Source organism: Colobus angolensis, unplaced genomic scaffold (assembly GCF_000951035.1).
Source record: "Colobus angolensis palliatus isolate OR3802 unplaced genomic scaffold, Cang.pa_1.0 Scaffold18, whole genome shotgun sequence".
Taxonomy (NCBI): Eukaryota; Metazoa; Chordata; class Mammalia; order Primates; family Cercopithecidae; genus Colobus; species Colobus angolensis.
Genome location: NW_012114932.1, coordinates 5376509 through 5399969, shown reverse-complemented (window position 1 = coordinate 5399969; position 23461 = coordinate 5376509). Strand labels below are relative to the sequence as shown.

Below are 23461 nucleotides of genomic sequence, written 5' to 3'. Positions count from 1 at the left end.
AAAGATCTTGTATACCTTTTAGCCTCTACTTCCCAGGAGGAGGAGAAGTAGTAGTGTGAGCGAGACTCCGTCTCAAAAAAAAAAAAAAAAAAAAAAAAAAAAAAAAGGGCGAGACTCTGAAAAAAAAAAAAAAAAAAAAACTATAAAATCTAAGTGGTGCTTATATGGACGCTAACTGTTTCACTCTTTCAACTTTTCTGTAAGTTTGAAACTTTTTATTAATAAAACGGCTCAGGTGTGGTGGCTCACGCCTGTAATACCAGCACTTTGGAAAGCCAAGGTGAGAGGATCACTGGAGCTCAGGAGTTCAAGACCAATCTGGGCAACACAGCAAAACCCTGTCTCTACTAAAAATACAAAAAAAATTAGCTGAGTATGGTAGTGTATACCCGTAGTCCCAGCTACTGAGGAGGTTGAGGTGGGAGGATCACCTGAGCCCAGGAGGTTGAGGTGGCAGTACGCTGTGATCGCACCACTGCATTCGAGCCTGGGCAGCAGAGTGAGACCCTGTGTCGAAAAACAACAACAAAAAAAAAGTGGAAGGGAAAGATGGCTTCTAAAAAAACATCATTTCGGTGAGGCACGGTGGCTCACCCCTGTAATTCCAGCACTTGGGAAGCCAAGCCAGGCAGATCACCTGTAGTCAGGAGTTCCAGACCAGCTGGGCCAACACGGTAAAACTTCATCTCTACTAAAAATACAAAAACTAGCTGGGCATGATGGCACACACCTGTAATCCCAGCTACTCAGGAGGCTGAGGCAGGAGAATCCCTTGAACCTAGGAAGCAGAGGTTGCAGTGAGCCGTGATCGTGCCACTGCACTCCAGCCTGGGTGACAAAGCAAGACTCCATCTTAAAAAAGCCTCATTTGCCCAAATGTCCATCAACTAACAAAAGGATATACAAATATCGTATATCCATATAAGAGACTATTATTCAGCCATAAATAGGAATTAAGTGCTGACACATGCTCCAGTACAGATGAAACCTCAAAAACATAATGCTAAGCGAAAGAAGCCACACACAAAAGGCCACATACTGTGTAATTTCATTTATATGAAATACCGAGAATAGATCCAACCCTCAGACACAGAAAGCAAATTAGTGGCTGCCAGGTCTGGGAGGAGGCGGGTATGAGAAGATTCTGCTTAACAGGTACAGAGTTCCCTTTTCAGATGATAAAAATGTTCTGGACAGAGACAAAGGTGACGGTTGCACAAGATTATGAATGCACTAAATGGTACTGAATTGTAAACTTTAAAATGGTCAATATTATATTATGTGAATTTTACCTCAAAACCCTATCTGGTATCCAATTACATTAAGTCAACCTGGACAGCCCTGCCTTCTCTTCCTACAACTGGGAGATTTCCTAAAACTACAGGGGTTTTGATAGTAATCTGGTTTTTTGGTGAGGTCCACCATGGCACTTTAACACTAACTAGCAACTTAGCTCCAAATAATTTCTCATCCTGTGTAGATCTGACAATCTGTGCTTATTAAATGGTAATATTCTACCAGTAAACAACTCAAGAGTTGTGACTACTTTATGAAGTTCATAACTACTGGTATTACCATCATCATGTGGAAATTATAGGAGTAGGAAGGTATGGGAAACACAGAGACATTAAGTCCTAGTATCTTTTACCAGAGCAGGGTTCTCTGTGAATAGCTGAAGAAAACAAAAGAGCTTTAGGAAGTTTTAATCTGGCATATAAACTGGAGCCACGCATCCTTTCCTCCCTTCCCCAATCTCCTTTCCCCTTAATATGAGAAGAGCACTGAGCTATCAAAGAGTGTCTGTTGCAAGTAACAGAATTTAGATCTGGTTTGAAGCTGTGTGTTTTACTGCAGATACCACAAAGGACCAGTGTCCAGACAGCTGATCCACTATTGTCTCTGTTAAGAGAGGCTTGCGTACAAACTGTGGTTACTTTAAAACAAACAAACAAACAAACAAAAAACTCTCAAGGCGGCCTGGCTGACTAGGGCAGAATGAAAGAAGGCATCTTTGAAAATGTGCGTCTGGACTAGAACTAGTGATTTTGGAAATTCAATGGGCTGCTTTGAGAGGTATTGATTTCTGTATCATTAACAGTGTTCGAAGGAAGTATAATCAATTATTCGTTTAAAATATTACAAAGAATCCAATGAATTGGATATGGGGCATACGACAAATCTGTAGGATATTTGTTTCAAATAAACAATTAAAAACCAGTTATGAGGAGCCTAGGCAACATAGTGAGGACCTCATCTCTATAAAAAATAGAAAAAAAAAAGTAGCTGGGCATAGTGGCTCACACCTATAGTCTCAGCTACTCAGAAGGCTGAGGCAGGAGGATAAATTGAGCCTGGGAGGTTGAGACTGCAGTGAGCTATGATTGAGCCAGGACACTCCAGTGAGGGTGACAGGGCAAGACACTGTCTCAAAAAAATAAAAAATAATAAAAATCAGTTATGAGCCAGGATGTGTTTTTACAACACTTTGAGGAGAAGGGAAATCTATGAGGTTCCTACCAGCCCCCTTTTTGTGTAACAAAACGTGTTTTTTTTCTGATTGGTTCTCAAAAGGATAGATTAATATAAACATCATTTCTTATCTTCAAAAGAAAAAAAATAAAGAACAATTTGCTTATCAAAAGATATATGAGGATTCCTGTCATAAAACTAAATTATTGCCAAGGGGAAAACAGTGAGAAAAAAAAATTACTGTCTTTATTACCTGTGTTTTGAATTCCCCCAATAAACAGACTAAACCCCACCAAGTCCTGCCCCAACTCCAACTCCCATCCAAGTGTGGCCATATGCTCAGAGCGTTCTTAAAGAATATTTATGTCTAAGCTACTGGAATCCAGCAAATGTTTTATTTCCTTCCATTTTTTTTAATATATTTTTTAAATGTTTCAACCATAAATACATGTAATTTGTTTATATTTTATATTTAACTTCAATGAGGCACTTGACTTTCATTAAGAATACTTTTTTTCTTTTTTGGAGACAGTCTTGCTCTGTCGCCCAGGCTGGAATGCAGTGGCGTGATCTCGACTCACTGCAACCTCCTCCTAGTGGGTTGAAGCAAATTCTTCTGCCTCAGCCTCCTGAGTAGCTGGGATTACAGGTGTGCACCATCATGCCTGGCTAATTTTTGGTTTGTTTTGTTTTTTGAGACAGAGTTTCACCACATTGGCCAGGCTGGTCTTGAACTCCTGACCAGCCTAAAGATTGGCTCACTGCAATCTTCGCTTCCCCGATTCAAGGGATTCTCCTGCCTCAGCCCCCCAAGTAGCTGGGATTATTGGCGCCTGCCACCACATCCAGCTAATCTTTGTATTTTCAGTAGAGACCGAGTTTCACCACATTGGCCAGGCTGGTCTTGAACTCCTGACCTCAGGTAATCTGCCCACCACGGCCTCCCAAAGTGCTGGGATTACAGGCGTGAACCACCACGCCCAGCCTAATTTTGGTTTTTTTGTTTGTTTGTTTCTGAGATGGAGTCTTGCTCTGTCTCCCAGACTAGAGTGCAGTGGCATGATCTCGGCTCACTGCAACCTCTGCCTCCCAAGTTCAAGCTATTCTCCTACCTCAGCCTCCTGGGTAGCTGGTATTATAGGCGTGCGCCACCACTCCCATCTAATTTTTGTATTTTTAGTAGAGACGGGGTTTTGCCATGTTGGCCAGGTTGGTCTCGAACTCCCGACTTCAGGTGATCCACTCACTTTGGCTTCTCAAAGTGCTAGGATTACAAGCATGAGTCACCATGCCCGGCCAAGAATACTTTAAATATGCTTTATATAAGAAACTTAAACATTTCCAGGAAACACTGAATATGGCAGAAAATAAAGTGAACCTTTTGCTGTATTACATTAAAAAGTTACATGAGTTAGATGGAAGGCAACATGTATTCATTCATTCATACTTGATCATCATTAATCTATCAGGTATGTTTTAATTCTTAACCTTGATATGCTCAGGTAGTCTCTTCTACTCTTTTTGCTTTTCCCTTTAAGAGACAAGAGATCATTGCCATCCCGACTGGAATGCAGTGGCATGATCACAGCTCATTGTAACCTTGAACTCCTGGGCCCAAGCAGTTCTCCCACTCAGCTTCCCATAGCACTGAGATTACAGGCATGAGCCACTGCACCTGGCCTTGTCTTCTACTCTTACCCCAACTCAATTTTATGTATACTAATGGATTCTGTCCCAACTCCTTTTTATATAGCTTCATAGAGATTCTGGAGGTCCACAGCATACACTTGGTAGTTGCTTGGAATTAAAGAAAACATAATTACCAAAAAAGAAAAACAAAATTTTTTTAACAACAAACCAGCTACCAAGTGGTCCTTCTACGTAATAATCATCATTAAACCTCAGTGTAATACAGAAATTGTTTTCCTACAAAAACATCTAAGTTCAACAAGACAAAAATGAAGCGAAGGCCAGGCGCGACGGTTCACACCTGTAATCTCAGCGCTTTGGGAGGCCAAGGTGGGCGGATAACTTGTGGTCAGAGTTCGAAACCAGCCTGGCCAACATGGTGAAACAACGTCTCTACCAAAAATTACAAAAAAAATGAGCTGGGCGTGGTGGCATGCACCTGTAGTCCCAGCTACTTGAGAGACTGAGGCAGGAGAATCGCTCAAATCTGGGAGGTAGAGGTTCCAGTGAGCCAAGATTGTGCCACTGCACTCCAGCCTTGGTGACAGAGTGAGACCTTGCCTCAAAAAAAAAAAAAAAAAAAGTGAAGTGTAACGAAATTAAAACAGAACTTACGAAGGAAGGTCTTTGGCAGCTCTCAAGCCCCAGCCTTTCTTTTCTGTGAGTATGACTTCCACATCTGCATGCTGTTTTCTCTGAAACCGTCTATTGGAACAATAATCCCCATTTGGACACCGAGAAGAACTGAAATGAGAAAAGGAGGAAACTTAATTCTTTAAAGCAGCAAAGAACCAAAGTAACTTTGAAAAAATGTGTTAGTATAACTACACATATACATACTTTTATGGTATAATTAACATATGTATGACTAACCGCCAACTAAGCCTTCTTTTCCTTCCATCACAAAGGGATTCCTTAGAACTGAGTATCTACATTGTTACTTGAACACATCATACCCACAATACAGCCTTGACATCTGGTCATCACAGGAAATGTCTACCACTCTCTAGGTGTCTATAATACATTTTCAGGCTGCATGTAAGCTTTCCATACATTGACAACTCTGCAGAACTTATTTTCTGTAAGTGCACCTTCCCTTCCTTCTACTCTAATCACTTTTCATTTTTTGAACGCAGCTAACTACTTGATCTACAATTGAGAAAATCTAAAGTCATTATTAAACATATCCTTGTTCAGAGTAAACAGAATAACATGGCAAGGCTCTTCTCCCATGGATCCTAGAGTAAAAATGATAAAATCAAACACTGATTGACTTCTTAATATGTGATAGATATAAAGGTTTTTAACAATGATTAAAACTACACTAGAGGGGGCCAAGTTCGGTGGCTCGTGCCTGTAATCCCAGCACTTTGGGAGGCCGAGGCAGGTGGATCACTTGAGGTCAGGAATTTAAGACTACCCTCCCCAACATAGTGAAATGCTGTCTCTCCTAAAAATTAGCCAGTCATGATGGTGCATGCCTGTACTCCCAGCTACTTGGGAGGCTGAGGCAGGAGAATTGCTTGAACTCAGGAGCCAGAGGTTGTAGTGAGTCAAGATCACGCCACTGCACTCTAGAGTGGGCGACAGAGGGAGACTGTCTCAAAAAGAAAAAAAAAAAAAGACTACTAGAAATTACCATTTTTAATACATTATTATTTATTGCCAACCCAGCAGCAAATAACGTTTTTAGCAACGGTCAAAGGATAAAGGATTTGTTCCAGAGTGAGGCAGTATAAAGGAAAGCTTTCAGGAGGGAAGAGAATTTAAGGCAGAATCTCTAATGATATATAGGACATGCATAAAGAAAGCTGGAGATACAACTGTCCCTGCCTGTGTGCAGAAATAGGAAAACAATCCCTGTTTGGACAAAGGGAAATGAAACAACTAAAGATAACTGGTAAGAAAGGTGAGTTGCTGGAGGATGAAAAGACAGGCTGATGATATGCTACGAAGGGCTCTGGATACAAGGCGAAGTTTGAACCTAATCATGAGAACAACAGAGAACTACTAAAGTGTGTGAATAATATGAAGAAATTTTTTTTTTCATGTATGCTTCACAAGGTTGGCAGGAAAACCCAGAAGAATGACTAGGGCAACAATATGAAGTTAGAAAAATGCTAACCCTATGTCTTCTCTTCTTACATCTGTACTGTCATCTCTCTCTCTAGTTTGGATAAAAGAATACCAAAAATGCTTTCTCTTTATTTTTTCAAGGTATATATATTTTATTTTCACAACACTATAACATGAGCAAAACCAAAAACTGAGCTTTGAGAAGAAAACACTTCACTAACATTAAAAATAAGGTATACTCTTTCCACGTTAAAGACAAGAATATATTTTTCATCAATCAGACTGGTCAAAAAAATTTTTTTTGATACAAAGTCTTGCTCTGACACCCTGGCTAGAGTACAGTGGAGTGATAGTTCACTGCAACCTCCACCTCCTAGGTTCAAGTGCTTCTCCTGCCTCAGCCTCCCGAGTAGCTGGGATTACAGGTGTGTGTCATCATGCCTGGCTAATTTTTATATTTTTTAGTAGAGATGGGGTTTCACCGTGTTGGCCAGGCTGATCTTGAACTCCTGACCTCAAGTGATCTGCCCGCCTCGGCCTCCCAAATAGCTGGGATTACAGGCATGAGCCACTACACCTGGCCAAGATTAAATTTTTTAATATAAAGATATTTACTATTTATAAGAACAATACAGAAGCAAATGTCTGTCAACAGAATAATTACCAGCTATGAATACATAATGCAGTCAAGAGAAAGATTTAGTCGGGTCTGTACATAGAGCTCTCATTAGGTCTGATTAGCAAATCCAAGCAAGTATATAGAACAAGATTTTATCTGTATACATAAAAAGAGGAAAACATCTACCTATGCTAGCAAAGGCATTAAAAGTTTTCTGGAAAAATGACAAAACAATGGAATCGATGCTTGGGAGAAAAAGACATTCACTTTATGCATTTCTGAAATGTTACGGTTTTATTTCACTTTATAGTGAAAGCTAAAAAATACCAATATTTACCTCCTAGGACATGAATATTATAAGATAAAAAAAGTACTGAATAGAAATTAATACTATAGGACTCCTTTACACAGCACTGAAAACATGGTGGGTACTGTAATCTAATGCACAATGCAAGGGAAATTTGTTTCCCTATTAATATCTGCTTTCTACTACACATCAAAGTGTCTACTATACTTCTTTGCTTATAGTCATTCATAGGTAGGAGAAAGGTTAAATTTTATTCTTCATTGATAACTCAATATTTAGAGACATTTAATAGAAGTGTTGAGCAAAAGCAGAGTATTCCAATTTACTTACCATTCAATCATGAGAAGACGATTAAGACAATCTTCTCCACATGCTATTTCACCTTGAGCTCTTTCATCTTTAGAAAGAGGTGTACACTCACACTGCATTCGCTTAATATCTCGATGAGATTTATTCTTCTTTCTATTGGGTAAAATGTCATAAAAACTGATTAAATAAATTTCCTGGTAAAGATATAACATATATAATCAAATATGTGCTAAATCTCATTAGATTCTTTCAGATTTTTTTAAACAGGGTCTTGTTCCGTCATCCAGGCCAGGGTGCAGTGATGTGATCATGGCTCACTGCAGCCTCAACTTCCTGGATTCAAATGACCCTCCCACTTTCACCTCCTGAATAGCTGGGACCACAGCTCATGCCACCATGCTTGGCTAATTTCTGTTTTTGTTTTAATATTCTGTAGAGACAGGGTCTCTTTATGCTACTTAGGCTGGTCTTGAACTCCCAGGCTCAAGAAATCCCCCTGCGTCCACTTCCCAAAGTGCTGCAATCGCAGGCAGGACCCACTACGCCTGGCTAGATTCACATTTAATGATTCCTGTAAGTCAAGTATTCAAAATAAAACATCTAATCATTAGTACTTGTGAGACTGAAAATCCTAAGAACTAAGTTACCAAAAAAAAAAAACATGAGAAGGGCAAACTTAACCTTGGCAAATGGGGGAAGATGAGATGAGTTCAAAACCAATCATTCTGGAACTCAGTCCTTATTTCCTAGTCCAGGTCAGCTAAGCCTTGGATTCTGAACAGTTTCAAGTGTTAAAGTCATACTAGGTTCTGGGAAAAATACGAAAACGCACGCATTTCAAATAGTGACATAGCTGGTTAAAGTTAAGTTTAAGAATCAGACCTTATGGATGAGCAAATAATAGTTGAGATATAACATTAAGGGAGAAAAATGGTTTCTAAAAAAATAAGAGTTCTAAATCCAATATTTTAGAGTATCTTTCGGTAACATCACATTTGCATAAATTTTGTTTAAAAGCAGATTGAATTTTTTAAATGAAGTATAATTACAGAACAATCAGGTAAAAGTTTAAGAGGGCTAAACTTTCTCCATGCAGACAGATTTATTTTGGAGGAGAACATAAACTGCTAAAATTTGACTGGGTTCATAATAACCCACACCAGAGTTGCAAAGCAAAAGTGAAAATGTGATTATTTACTGGCCTTTTTGCTGATGAACTAGTCTTTTACCCTGGTCTAAACAAAAACAAAAACAAAAAAACAAAGATGGTCGAAAAAGATCTGTTAAGATGTTTTTAAGATTAGGGAACTATAAGAACTATAAATCACTCTTTGACTATCAAACAGGAAACAGCATAGCTGCTCTAAATGGCTATCTCCTACCTCTAATCTGCTTTAATCTTCAACATATGTTCTATTCTAGTGCCAATTTTATAAAGTGCCTAAAGAGTGTTATGATAGTTTTAACTAAGTTTAGGGGAAAAGAATGATTCCTCTTGATTAAAGACCATAATTCGTTAATGAGTATATGAATATGCTTCGCCTGAGGATGACTAAACAAAATTATCTCTTTACAAGTACTTAGCTGGGGGCCGGGCGCGGTGGCTCAAGCCTGTAATCCCAGCACTTTGGGAGGCCGAGACGGGCGGATCACGAGGTCGGGAGATCGAGACCATCCTGGCTAACACGGTGAAACCCCGTCTCTACTAAAAAAAAATACAAAAAATTAGCCGGGCGAGGTGGCGGGCGCCTGTAGTCCCAGCTACTCCGGAGGCTGAGGCAGGAGAATGGCAAGAACCCGGGAGGCGGAGCTTGCAGTGAGCTGAGATCCGGCCACTGCACTCCAGCCTGGGGGACAGAGCGAGACTCCGTCTCAAAAAAAAAGAAGTACTTAGCTACAATTTTGGAGAATCAGCAGCAGCTTTATTTTGTATTGCTCTAGAAGACTGGAATAGGACTAATGGGCATACATTTTGGCAAGTAAGCCCTTTTCCATTAAACACAAGAAAAATTTTTTCATTATATTCATATTATTTCTTATAAGAGTTTGCCTTCTTAGTGGCTCCTAAATGCCTAGCATATTAACAGGCACTTCAAAATTCTGAATATATAGGCCGGGCGTGGTAGCTCACACCTGTAATCCCAGTACTTTGGGAGGCCAAAACGGGTGGATCACCTGAGGTCAGGAGTTCGAGACCAGCCTGGCCAACATGGTGAAACCCATTTCTACTAAAAATACAAAAATTAGCTGGGCATGGTGGCGCCCAGCAGAGGTTGCAGTGAGCCAAGATTATGCCACTGCACTCCACCCTGGCCGACAAAATGAGACTCTGTCTCAAAAAAAAAAAAAGTTGAATATATATAAATCCTTCCCACTGCAAAGTGGTGGAAGCCCTCTTATGCCTCTCCTAACCAAATCTATGTGTAGTTTTATATATATATATATCTGATTCTCAATGCTAAAGAAAAGTCAGAATTGGACTGATTAGTTTTATTTATATTCTTTTACAAAGATCTTGTAAGTTCCATTAGTCAACTCACACAATTCCTAAAGGGTACTTACTTAAAATATTGAATATTTTAAATGTAAACCTAATTTATAACTAGATATAAATGAAAGTAACTGTAAAAGGCTCTGTGTTAAAAGGTTATTTTTTAATAGAAAAAAAAAATTTCTGGTAGGACCTACCTTTAAAATTAAGTTTTTACCTTATACACAGTGGAAAACTTGATTTAATGACATTTTGATGCTTAAAGGTACAATGGTTAGGTTGATTCCCAACTAGCAGGAAAACTTCCAAAAAAGGAGCGTAAGTGGGTAGAATACTTTTTGTTTCGGTTTTTTAAGCACAATAGGCATACATTTACATCAGGAAAAAGGAAATTATCAAGGAGGGGTTAAAGTTAAAACAGACTGAGAAGCCCTGCTCTAGAGGACTATGTTTTCATTACTCTTATTCTCATTATAATTTGTTTCATGTTAGGGATTTTTCGATAAACCACTTTATCATTTCTAAAATATTTATTACACTATTGCCAGATTTAATCTATTAACAATAATCTAGGCCGGGTGCAGTGGCTCAAGCCTGTAATCCCAGCACTTTGGGAGGCCGAGGCGGGCGGATCACGAGGTCAGGAGATCGAGACCATCCTGGCTAACACAGTGAAACCCCATCTCTACTAAAAAATACAAAAAAAAAAAAACTAGCCGGGCGAGGGGGTGGGCGTCTGTGGTCCCAGCTGCTCGGGAGGCTGAAGCAGAATGGCGCAAACCCAGGAGGCAGAGCTTGCAGTGAGCTGAGATCCGGCCACTACACTCCAGCCTGGGCGACAGAGCGGAACTCCGTCTCAAAAAAAAAAAACCAATAATCTAAAAAAAATGAGAGAAGAAAATTATGTTCTAGTCTAGTTCTAACTTTATAAGTATCTGATATGGTTTGGCTATTTCCCCACCCAAACTCAACTTGAATTGTATCTCCCAGAATTCCCACGTGTTGTGGGAGGGTCCCAGGAGGAGGTAATTGAATCATGGGGGCCGGCCTTTCCTGGGTTATTCTTGTAATAGTGAATAAGTCACACAAGATCTGATGGGTTTATCAGGGGTTTTCACTTTTGCTTCTTCCTCCTTTTCTCTTGCCACCACCATGTAAGAAGTCCCTTTTGCCTCCTGCCACAATTCTGAGGCCTCCCCAGCCATGTGGAACTGCAAGTCCAATTAAACCTCTTTTTCTTCCCAGTCTTGGGTATGTCTTTATCAGCAGCATGAAAACGGACTAATACAGTACCCAAAGATACTTCATTCTGCACAATTTTGAAAATAAAATCCAATGTAACCACTTTTTTCTTCTCTAAGCACAGATTATTTTGCTGGGGTTTTATTCTATTCTTTTGGTCACACTTCCACATGTAAAAGGAATTACAGAAAAACTGGGCTAGCCTAAATTATACCTTGAAAACCAAGTAAGTAATAAAAGAAAAAAAAAATAGACATCTCCTTTCCTGGGGAGGGTGAAAATGGGGAAAGGAATCTATACTATCAAATCTAAATAGGTAGAAACACTTTTTTAGGCTTTTAAATTTATTTTATCCCACAACTCTTTCATGTGTTTAATCTCATACACTCTGAATTGTTTAAAAGCTTTTTCTTTTTTTTAACAACAAAAAAGTAAGAAAATAAAAGCCAACGTAACCACTTTTCTTCTCTAAGAATGGATTATTTTGCTAGGGGTTTTATTCTTTTTTTTTTTTTTTTGGTCACACTTTCACATGTAAAAGGAATTACAGAAAAACTGGGCTAGCCTAAATTATACCTTGAAAATCGAGTAAGTAATAAGAGAAAAAAAGTAGACACCTCATTTCCCTTTCCTGGAGTGGAAAAATGGGGAAAGCAATATATACTATCAAATCTAAATAGGTAGAAACACTTTTTTAGGCTTTTAAATTTATTTTATCCCACAACTCTTTCATATGTTTTATCTCATACAGTCTGAATTGTTTAAAGGCTTTTTCTAACAACAACAAAAAAAGAGTTAAAATTTGTCAAGCAAGCATTAATTAGACTTACCTTTCTGTTAAATAAACATTTTCTTCAATAAGATCAAAGTAACAAGGCATTTTCCCTTGCTTGGCACATTCCTTCCATCGCTGTGGGTCCCTGAAGTCATCCATGACACAGGAGGGCCCAACCAGTGCTGAGCCTGGGGGCACTGATGTCTCTCCCTGCTCTACCTCCACTCTAACTTTCTTTCTGTCCTGAAGCTCACCATCACTTTCAGAATCACTCTCTATTTCCTGCCTTCTTTTTTTAAGAGGTCCTCTATCTTTGATATCATTTTTTTCTAAGTTTTTTGAAAACTCTTTCTTTTCATTCACAGCTAAAGTGTCCTTAATGGAATTGCTGCTTATTTCAGGTGCTTGCACTGACCCCTTGTCTTTCTGAATGGATAGAAGATACTTATTGGACTGGTCTGAAAAATGGGATCCATCCTGTTGATCCCAATTCTCCTCTTCTTCACGATCATCTGTTAGGGAATCTGGTACTTGCCCTTGAGTTCGATCATACACAACCCCAGTTCCAGGAGGTCTACCTGATCTTGGATCCCAGTAACCATTGCCTTGCCAGTAATCACGTGTCCCACCATACTGTTCTGCATTTTGCTGATACTTGTGTCCACCACAAGTTCCATAGCTACTGTCAGGTTGCTGATATGTGGTAGAAGGCTTTTCTTGAGAGAAGTCCCAACCTAAGTTTCTGAGCTCTTCTGATGAGTGCAAGCCATCCACACGTGATGTCTCACAAGAGGAAGAAAAACTCAATTCTGTTTTTCCCAGTCTACTATCTGGCCTGTTTTGGAAAGTGGTCTGTTGCCAAGACTTATTTGGGACATCTTCAAAATCAGAAGAATAAATTGGCAGCTCCTCTTGCTGCCTAGAAGATATTTTGGCTTTCACAGTTTCCTCTGAATTTGGGTGACCCAGAGAGTCAGATTTCACTTCTGTATGACTCGTACTATCAACCCCATCACTCTGAGGATGAGAAAGTTCAGGCAGGTGGTTATCTATTTGTTTTCTACTGGACTGTGTAAAAGAAATTTCTGGATTCTTCTCTGTTCCTTTATGAAGGAAAAACTTATCAGTTTGAAGACAGGCTTTACTTGCTATACTTTCAAATTTTTCCTCATACGAATGTCTCCTTGACTCCAATCTTTCATCTTCCCAATGGTCAGAATAGTGTCTATAACTTTGACTGCTCCGAGAAGAACAAGGACTTGTTTCTTCCATGGGCAAAGTAGAATTCTTTGGCACAACCACAACAGACTGGAGACGGTTTCTTGGAATACTGCTATCATCTGAATCTGTATCTTCTGAATCACTTTCATCACTTGAACTTTCAGAAGAGTCAGAATAATCTTCATGGACAGTAGATACAATTTCTGGGGCATGACCACTACTGTCACACTTTAATGCGTAAGTTACACCATCACTGTCTTCCATGGTTAAATTCAAATCACAAGAAGAAAATACAACTTCTGAGTCATCAGAAGTATGCACACGTCCTCCTTCTCCTCTTTCATGTAAAGAGATTTCTGGTCTTCCTCTTCTATCAGGCAATATGGAATTCCCTTCTTCTTGAGCCTCTTGCAAACATTTCCCAGATAACCCATTATTACGCCTGTTCTCCCTGGAAGCAAATCCCTTTCCTGAATCAGGAAGGTAACTACCTACTTCTACTATTGTTTCTTTCCCTGCATGCTTTAAAAACTCCGAACTTTTTCTACTCTTTAGCACTGCATCCAGAACTGGAGATGTGTTCTCTTCACATTTCAAGAGAGTTAGACTGTCCACCTTTATTCCTGGTGGAAGACTCTGAAGAGATGAAGCAATATCTGAACTCCCAATAGGCTGATATAAATCATCAAAATGATTAACAGAAGCTGAACTAGTGCTACCGATGCTCTGCTTATATTCTTCACATGCAAATTTTGAGTGATCTGTCAAATTTCTACTATCACATATAACTGGTTTTGATTCCAAATGCACATTCATAAAGCTATTTGAAGAAATCTTCATAACTGAAGGCTCTATATTTTCAGCTTCAGAGTTACACAAAGAAGGGTTGTTGCTATCATTTGAAGTACAGTATATGTCTGAATCTTTGGTTTTGCAGCAAGAAACCCTCGTATCAACTGGTTCTTTAACTACAGTTTTGGAATAATCTATAGTCATAACTGGCAAAGACATGAGTTTATCTTGGTGTGGTGACACCAGAGGTTCTGTTTCTCTAAATGGGCTTTCTGACTTCTTATGCAGCATGCGTGTATCATCCAAGTCTTTTCCTTTGCATCTACTAATATTCTGAAATCCATTTGATGAAAGCATGCATGCTTTGACCAAAGGGGATACCTCCGATCCAGTCACACTATCATCAGAAGTCATTAAAACAGCATCAGTTTTAGAAGTGCAAAATGTTGCCAAATCAGATTCTGCCCCAGGAGATCCATTTATATTTAATTCTGTGGGACAAAAACTTCTTAATTGATCATTCTTCACTTTAGATAAAGAGTCTAACTCCTTAATACTATCATGGCTATCATGTGTTATAAATTCAGACTTAAAAATAGGAAATTCATCTAGCTTTTTTAAAGTAGGTGAATCATTTAATCGATTTGATGGAGCTGGAGATCCAGCCTTTTCTCTTTCAGGGTTTTTATTAATCATTCTTAATTCACTACCTTTTGAACAAGGTGTCTGTAAACTAAAAGAATGAGACTGTTTGATTTCTTCATTTAATTCTGTACAACAGAAAGAATTTTTAAATTTATCAGACTTGGGTATAGGTTTTGAAAGGGTAGATTTATAACGGGAAGCACTACTGTCGTGCTTAGAATATGATAACCCTCGTCGGAATCCCAGTTCATTAGGGGGAGAACAACATCTTTTAACTGCTTCATTTTCTGAAGTCCTTTTAGATTCTCTTTCTAGTTTTGAAGAATACTTGCCTCTTCTTTCCATCTCTAAGTAAGAGGTCTCAGTTTTACAGTCCCGATCAGATTTAGAATAGGATGATGTCCTTAGGTCTCTGTAAGAAGAGGAATGAGATGAGGTACGCCTTGAGTATGTCTTCTTATACTCTTCTTCTGAGTCAGAACTCTCTCGTGCTCTGTTATCTGTATATGGCCGAGAATAGCGTGTCCTCTCTCGATAAGGGGAGCTCCTATGGTAGCGACGATCAGAGTCATAATAATGAGATCGTTCTGACCTGGAATAGGATAAATTAGTTCTAGGGCCTCTCTCAGACCTAGAATGAGATCTGCTCCGCCGTCGCTCTCTTTCTGATCTACATCGGGAAGATACATACCGAGTATCTCTTTCAAGTTTTGAATAGCTAAAATATTTATCATCTCTATCTGTTTTAGATCGTGAAGATTTCCCTAGATCCTCACTTTTTAAAGGTGCTGAGCTCTTTTTAAAATCTCTTTCCTTTTCAATGCTTGCTGAAAATTTTAAATCATGTGATCTTTGACTTGAAGAAGTCCGTACAGAATCTTCATCAGATTCTGAACCAAGAAAGGTGCCTTCAGATTGTGAGGATTTCTTCTTAGAACCTGTTTTTTTACAGCTCAGACTAATCTTAGAACTATCTGGAATTTCTTCATCCTTCCCAATATGGGAATCTTCTTTTTTTGAGGAAATATCTGCTTGCTCATTCAATATTTGAGTTATGTGTTCTTCTGAACTATTAGATACAGTGTCCTGCTTAGTATCTGCTTCTAAAGATTCTGGTACAATTATAATTGGTGGTTCTTTCAGAGATCTAACTGCTACATCTACTGGTAAGGGTACTGGTGCTGCCATTAGAACTGTTATTGGTGTATGTGGCAAGGCCACTGGCTCTGTTACTGGTGCTGGTGATGAGGGTGTTGTGGCTTGGGCAGGTGGAGGCGGTGGAGGTGGAGATGAGGGTGGTGAGTCTACAGTTGTTGATTCTGCTATCACTGCTGGTAGTGGTGCTGCATGAGTAGGTGGAGATGCTACTGCTGTGGTAGTAGCCAGCAGTGGCCTGGATGTTACATGAAGCAGGTGTTTCTTAAAATGAATTTTGCCCAATTCCACCCTTGACTTTGGTGGGGAAGATTCTTCTGCAGTAGATAAGGTATCACCAATTTCCATTTTCATTTTAGGAGTTGAGTCTACCTGAAGAGGTACAGCTGGAGGGTTTGGAGTATCACTTTGCTTTTCATTGCCAAGTGCAGTGAGAAACCTATTCTGCAAAGTTTTCTTTGTAAGGCTGAAGCTGAATGACACCTTCTGTCGTCCCTGTTCTTCCAAATTAACTTTTGTCTTGGTGCCTTTGGGCAAAAATCGACTAGAAGCAACACCTTTGAACATTGGTCCTTTGATGAAACCTGTTTTCTGCACATTTTCAATCTTTGCCTACAAATGAACAAAATAAGTAATTACTACTACAATAAATAGTTACTTTCAAATGGACTGCACAGTTTAAAATGTGTACTGGAGAAATGAAAAGCCCTTTCTAATAACAAATAGTATGAATTTCACCAAGCTATATATATCTTTATTACGAAAATTTTCAAACACAGTCAAAGGTATAGAAAATGGTACAATAAATCCCTAAGTATCCACTCCTAGCTTCAACAATTACCTAATTTTCCCATTCTTTCTCTTACATAAATTTTTTTCAGTTTTATAACTATATTCCAGGTAGTATTTTTTAAAAAGAATTTTTTAAAAACCTGACATATGTTCAAAGGACATTTGTATAAAGGGCAATATCTAACATCTCAGTACTCAATATGGTTTGTTCTTGTGTTCTATCAGCGATGAAAAGTCAGAGATCATCAAGACCAGTGGTCTCCTGGAATCACATTGAGTGCACAGTAAAAATACTCATCTGGGACGAGCACGGTGGCTCACCCCTGTAATCCCGGCACCTTGGGAGGCCGAGGCGGGAGGATCACTTGAGGTCAGGAGTTCGAGACCAGCCTGGCCAACATAATGAAACCCCATTTCAACTAAAAATACAAAAATTAGCAGGGTGTGGCAGTATGCGCCTGTAACCCCAACTACTTGGGAGGCTGAGGTGGGAGAATCACTGGAACTCGGGAGGCAGAGGTTGCAGTGAGCCAAGATGGCACCACAGAACTCCAACCTGGGCAAAAGAGCAAGACTCTGTCTCAAAAAAATAAAAAACTTAAAAATTAAAAAAATAATATTCGGCCGGGCGCGGTGGCTCAAGCCTGTAATCCCAGCACTTTGGGAGGCCGAGACGGGTGGATCACGAGGTCAGGAGATCGAGACCATCCTGGCCTACACGGTGAAACCCCGTCTCTACTAAAAAATACAAAAAACTAGCCGGGCGAGATGGCGGGCGCCTGTAGTCCCAGCTACTCGGGAGGCTGAGGCAGGAGAATGGCATAAACCCGGGAGGCAGAGCTTGCAGTGAGCCGAGATTGCGCCACTGCACTCCAGCCTGGGCGACAGAGCGAGACTCCGTCTCAAAAAAAATAAATAAATAAAAATAATAATAATAATAATAATATTCATCTGTGACCCACATTCTAGGAAATATCAAATATCAACGGGAGCTATTGAGCTCTAAGATGAGGCAAGTGTTTGCTTTTTGGGGTGTTTTGAAGTTTTTGTTTTTTTAAAAAAAAAACAAGCATTACAGGCAATTCTAATCAATGTCCCAGGTTTGGGAAACCACTGATATAGAGGAACTTCCCAACTTACTTGTTTTACAGATGAGGCAACCAAATGAGGACCAGGCCTTCTGCCTTCCTGGAGAGTTCTCTGCCTTGGCACACATCACTGTCTCTGCCTGGGTTCCCCACCCTCAGGTAATAATACTGCTCTATGAGCAACAATTACAAGGTACAAATCTAAGAAGACTACTTCCTCCATGTTTGCCAAATCACCAAAGGAAATGGTGAGCTTTGGAAGTTCAAGACATAACACAGGTTGTAGAAAGAGCATCAGAAAAATCTACAGCAACAAACTCAATCCTAAATTCAAGACGGTGGTATACTTTCCATATGCAAAATTCTTCTAATTCATGTTCTTTAATCCACTTCAGCTATTTAGGAGAATAACTTCCCTTTCAACACAGTAAAATCTGAAATCGGTTTTCAAAATTACATGGTAGTCATTCAAGTTGGAAAGTAAATATTTTCACATGTATTTATCATGGAGCAGTGAATTCCAAATACTTTATTTTTTTGAGACAAGAGTCTTGCTCTATTGCCCAGGCTGAAGCGCAGGGGCACCATCTTGGCTCACTGCAACATCTTTCTCCCCAGTTTAAGCAATTCTCCTGCCTCAGCCTCCTGAGTAGCTGGGACTAAGCCACCACGTCTGGCTAATTTTCTTATTTTTAGTAGAGATGGGGTTTCACCATGTTGGCCAGGCTGGTCTCAAACTCCTGACCTCAAGTGATCCACCTGCCTCAGCTTCCCAGTGTTGGGATTACAGGCATGAGCCAAATACTTTTAAGAAACAGAATCCACTTTTCAAGTTAAATCTTAAATGGAAGCTCAATACATAAAAAACAAGTAAAAGATATTTTTAGAACTTCCAACTTTCTCTACCTTTCCTAAATCTCTTGAAGCTCTAAAGTTTAAAAACCATTTTTTTGAGATACGCAACATCCCTCACTGGGATAAGTTACCATGGCTCTAAAAACAAAATTAAAAACTATTACTTCATTTGACATTCAAAATGATAGCTACATTTTGAGTGTTTTCAGCTTTTACCCAATTTCTAAAATGTGCTTAGTGGTCAATGTCATAATCACTGAATGACTAGTTAAATTATACTTACCTCGTTTTCTTCTTCTCTATTTCCATTCAGCCAAGAAAACATGCAAAAGAATAAAAAGAAATCATAAATACTTAAAAACGATTGAAATAACAGTTATTTGTATTAAACCTTACGATACCTACTACCTACAGGTATAATCTATATGGATTGTCCATTCCTTCAGACTCAGTTACATTTAGTTTAACACATATTTACTCAAGATAGTGCCACATACTATGCTAAGTCCTGGAGACCAAATTTGAATAAAGCCAGCATCCCTGCCCTCAAAAAGTTCAGCTTCCTGTAAGTTACAAAAAAGAAATTTGTAACAAAAGTAATTCCAACATAATGGAGTAAATATAAGAATAGAAATATGTATAGTGAGGCAGCAAAGAGGATGATATGCAACTCAGTTCAGTGGGAAAATAGGAATGCAAACAATTTTTCCTGCCCAGGTGTGGTGGCTCACATCTGTAATCCCAGCACTTCAGGAGGCTGAGGCCAGCTGACGGCTTGAGCCCAGGAGATTGAGACCAGACTGGGCAATATGGTGAAACCCCGTCTCTATAAAAAATACAAAAAAATAGCCAGGTATGGTGGCGTGCACTTGTAGTCCTAGCTACCTGGGAGGCTGAGGTGGGAGGATCACCTGACCCCAGGAAGTCGAGGCTGCAGGTAGCCATGATCACACCACTGCACTCCAGCTGTGGTGATGGTTGTCTTAAAAAAAAAAAAAAAAAGGCCGGGCGCAGTGGCTCAAGCCTGTAATCCCAGCACTTTGGGAGGCTCAGATGGGCGGATCTTGAGGTCAGGAGATCGAGACCATCCTGGCTAACACGGTGAAACCCCGTCTCTACTAAAAATACAAAAAACTAGCCGGGCGAGGTGGCGGGCGCCTGTAGTCCCAGCTACTCGGGAGGCTGAGGCAGGAGAATGGCGGGAACCCGGGAGGCGGAGCTTGCAGTGAGCTGAGATCCGGCCACTGCACTCCAGCCTGGGCGACAGAGACTCCGTCTCAAAAACAAAACAAAAAAAAATTCCTGAAGAGAGGATTCATTTTTGAAGAATACATTTGTGGGAAGATCCCAGGCAGAGTCAGAGATTAACACATAAAATAAGGCTGGGCATAGCGGCCCATGCTTGTAATCCCAACACTTTAAGAGGCTAAGTTGGGAGGATCACTTGAATTCAGGAGTTCGAGACCATCCTGGATAACATAGCAAAACCTCATCTCTCTTAAAAATAATTTTTAGGCCAGGTGCAGTGGCTCACGCCTGTAACCCCAGCACTGTGGGAGGCCAAGGCGGGCGGATCACCTGAGGTCAGGAGCTCAAGACCAGCCTAGCCAACATGGTGAAACCCCATCTCTACTAAAAACACAAAATTAGCCGAGCATGGTGGTGCGTGCCTGTAATCCCAGCTACTTGGGAGGCTGAGGTAGGAGAATCACTTGAACCCGGGAAGTGGAGGTTGCAGTGAGCCAAGGTCGTGCCATTGCACTCCAGTCTGGGCAACAAGAACAAAACTCTTTCTCAAAAGAAAATAAAAATAAACAAATAATTTTTAAAAGGAAGGCTAAGTTCGGAGGATTGCTTGAACCTGGGAGACAGAAATTGCATTGAGCCAAGATCATGCCACTGCACTCCAGTCTGAGCAACTGAGTGAAAACCCGTCACACACACAAACACACAAAATAACACAGAATAATATGTGTAAAGAATCTAGAAACAGTTCAGTATTACCTGACTATAAGGTGTAAGCAAGTCAACAATAAGATGGAGTAGGAGGCAGTGGTCAGGTTTCTCATGAGAAGAATCATATTTCATCTTATGGATCAATGCTTCTCAATCTCTTTTGGTATCTGTTCAACAGTCTCAAAAGCAAGACTATTCCACAGTACAGTGCATCTGCTCCATAACACATTGTGCAGCTCTCTGGGTTATGTTCTAACAAAGGTAACCACACTGACTAAGAGAAATCAAAAGCCACAAGTCTGGTGTACACTAGCACATCAAGGCATACTAAGGGACTGTCTACTTGGAGAAAAGGAAGCTACAAAAGGACATGACAGCGAGATTTGTATTTTCAGCTAGTCACTCATTGGGCTATGTGGCAAGACTGGAATACAACAATCTGTTTTCAGTGTTCCTGAAAGGAAACATACAAAACCCTTTTCCCCAAATGTAGGCCTAACTTCATCATAATTCATTCCATTCACCAGTGTCTGTGGTAGCCATACAAAACCAAGTAATGATCGGGGGGTGGGGGCAGTAAGCTGATAATACATGAATGAGATCTGAAGCAGTGCCAAAACTAACCATTTTTTTCTACTCCAAAACCACTAAAAACCTCATAAATGTTAGCACTACTGTACTTCATCAATTCTATGATATACATTTGCCCACAGGATGCATGCTATCAATGGTATCGCAGTTTTAACTGAAAAATTTTTTCACTTCTCAACGTTCATAAAATCATCATTTTCTTACAATCGATGGCATATTAGAACCTATGGTATGTTAGATTTAAATTAGTACCATTTGAAATTTTTTCAAGAAGACAGAAGGTACCAGATGTCCAACCACAGGCTTATCTGCATAGTAGGCACACATACAAAATGCTGGAAATACAAAGGTGACCAGAACACTTTCTTAAACTTCAGCAGTTCTATTTTGGACAGGCAGATGAAAAAAATAATCCTGACAAAATATGACAAAAATAGGCTCAGGTTATATTGTAAATTTGTGGAGTTGGGAGGGAAGGGAGCATAATGAAAGTCCATTTTAGAAATCAAAGAATTGTTTGACAGAAATGATAAGACGGGAGGGGGAGGTGTTTTAAAAAAAAAATGAAATGAAATGACATTTCCCAGAACTTGATAAAATAAAATGTTTATAATAAAAGAATATAAGCACAATCAGAAATTTGGAGGGAAATTTTCTCATCATTAAAAGCATTTAATGTTAATAGACAAAAATCAAATTACAAACACGCAAAAGTCCACAATCCAACTTTCCAGAGACAACTACTGTTAACACTTCAATCTACAGAGCTTTCTGCACTCGTTTGTGCATGCACTTGGGTGTGGTTTTTAAACAGAGATCATTGTTTTTCTTTTAAAAAACATATAAGCCATTCTGTATCTTGCTTCCCTCCCTCATCATAGAGCTAGTGAGCAGACAAGTTGTTTAGATGACAGAAAAATTATGGAATCACTAAATTTGAGGAAGTGATCTCAAGAGAAGGAGACACAGGCTGGGTGCAGTGGCTCAAGCCTATAATGCCAGCACTTTGGGAGGCTGAGGCGGGCGGATCACCTGAGGTTAGGAGTTCAAGACCAGCCTGTCCAACATGGTGAAACCCCATCTGTACAAAAATTAGCCAGGCATGATGGCAGGTGCCTGTAATCCCAGTTACTTGGGAGGCTGAGGCAGGAGAATCGCTTGAACCTGGGAGGCTGCAGTGAGATCACGCCACTGCACTCCAGCCCAGGCGAAGAGTGAGACTCTGCCTCAATAAAAAAAAAAAAAAAAAGAAAGAAAAAAAAAAAAAAAAAAAAAAAAAAAAAGAAAGAAAGAAAAGAAAAGAAAAATAGAGAAGGAGCTATAGATAAGTGAAGATATAGTTAAGTTTCAAAATAAAGCAAGCATACTCTTGGTCTCTACTTTTCTGACATAATTAGTTCCCCCAGAACTAATTTCTTTCCCCCGAAAGCCAGAAGAAGAGACAGGGTAAAAGACAAAGAAAATTCAAGTGTAGGTAACAGAAATGGAAGTAGACTGTAATCCTCAATGTTGCTGCCCAAAGTTGGATATTACTAATTTATAATTGAGCTTATTAGCATACTTATTCTATTTTTGTTGAAAGGATTAAGCCATCAGAGGCAACAACTAGTGAATTAATCCAGCAAGATGGGCGGGACAAGAGGGGTAGAAGGCAAGAAGTTGAGAGAACTGATTTCTCAAAAATATTAAAATGACTGACCTAAAGATCCCTAAATAATAGACAGGGAGTAAAAGCTGAAGGAAGTTGGTAAACTCAACAGGGTAGGGACAAGATACTGAGGGCTTCAAAGAGTGGATTTGGTAGAAATCAGGAAGAGAGGCAGAAGGGTCAATAAGGTGGAAGAACTGGAAATTATGGTCAGAGTATTATTTTAGAGTTGAAGGACATCATTTCCAGGAGAGTCTTCCTAGGTAGGAGACCTAGCTATGGCCAGGAAGAGTAGACTGCTGCAGCAATAAGAGGGCAGGACCTTTCTGAATAAATTAATATAACTGTGAGACCACAATTAACAGCAAGAATTGGCTACAAATGTTTTTAACATAAGAACACTTGTTTTGGTAAATAATATTAAGAGCAAAGAAGAGAGTTTTTGAAGAAAGGTTGATGAAACAAGGGTATGGAAACAAGAAGTTAAGAGTATTAAACCTCCTGTACTCCCTACCATAAAAAATAAGGAAGCACGTGAAAACAAGTATTTAACTCCACAGGATGAGATCATGCTAGAATAGCCTTATTTCTTCTTCTGAAAAACTACTACAAAGGAAAATAAAAAGGATGTTAGCCAGTTATCTGTCAAAAACATAGTAAAGTGGGCAAATCTGCAGCTTGCTGATGGAATTATATTTAAAGAATTCATATCAACATGAAGATAAATCTCTATTAGGTCAC

The 23461-nt window shown here is 39.6% G+C and overlaps 1 protein-coding gene across 1 annotated transcript in view; it reads right to left on the bottom strand.

The window, feature by feature from the left end:
- SETD2 (SET domain containing 2) overlaps positions 1–18867 on the bottom strand; it is a 120611-nt gene extending 101744 nt beyond the window's left edge. The window contains exons 1-4 of the mRNA XM_011939322.1: positions 18809–18867; positions 12033–16402; positions 7491–7622; positions 4774–4902 (exon numbers count right to left, since the gene is read on the bottom strand). Coding sequence (XP_011794712.1) covers positions 4774–4902; positions 7491–7622; positions 12033–16402; positions 18809–18850 — 4673 coding nt within the window. The 5' untranslated portion in view covers positions 18851–18867. The remainder of the gene's footprint in view (positions 1–4773; positions 4903–7490; positions 7623–12032; positions 16403–18808) is intronic.
- Between the last annotated feature and the right edge of the window lie 4594 nt (positions 18868–23461).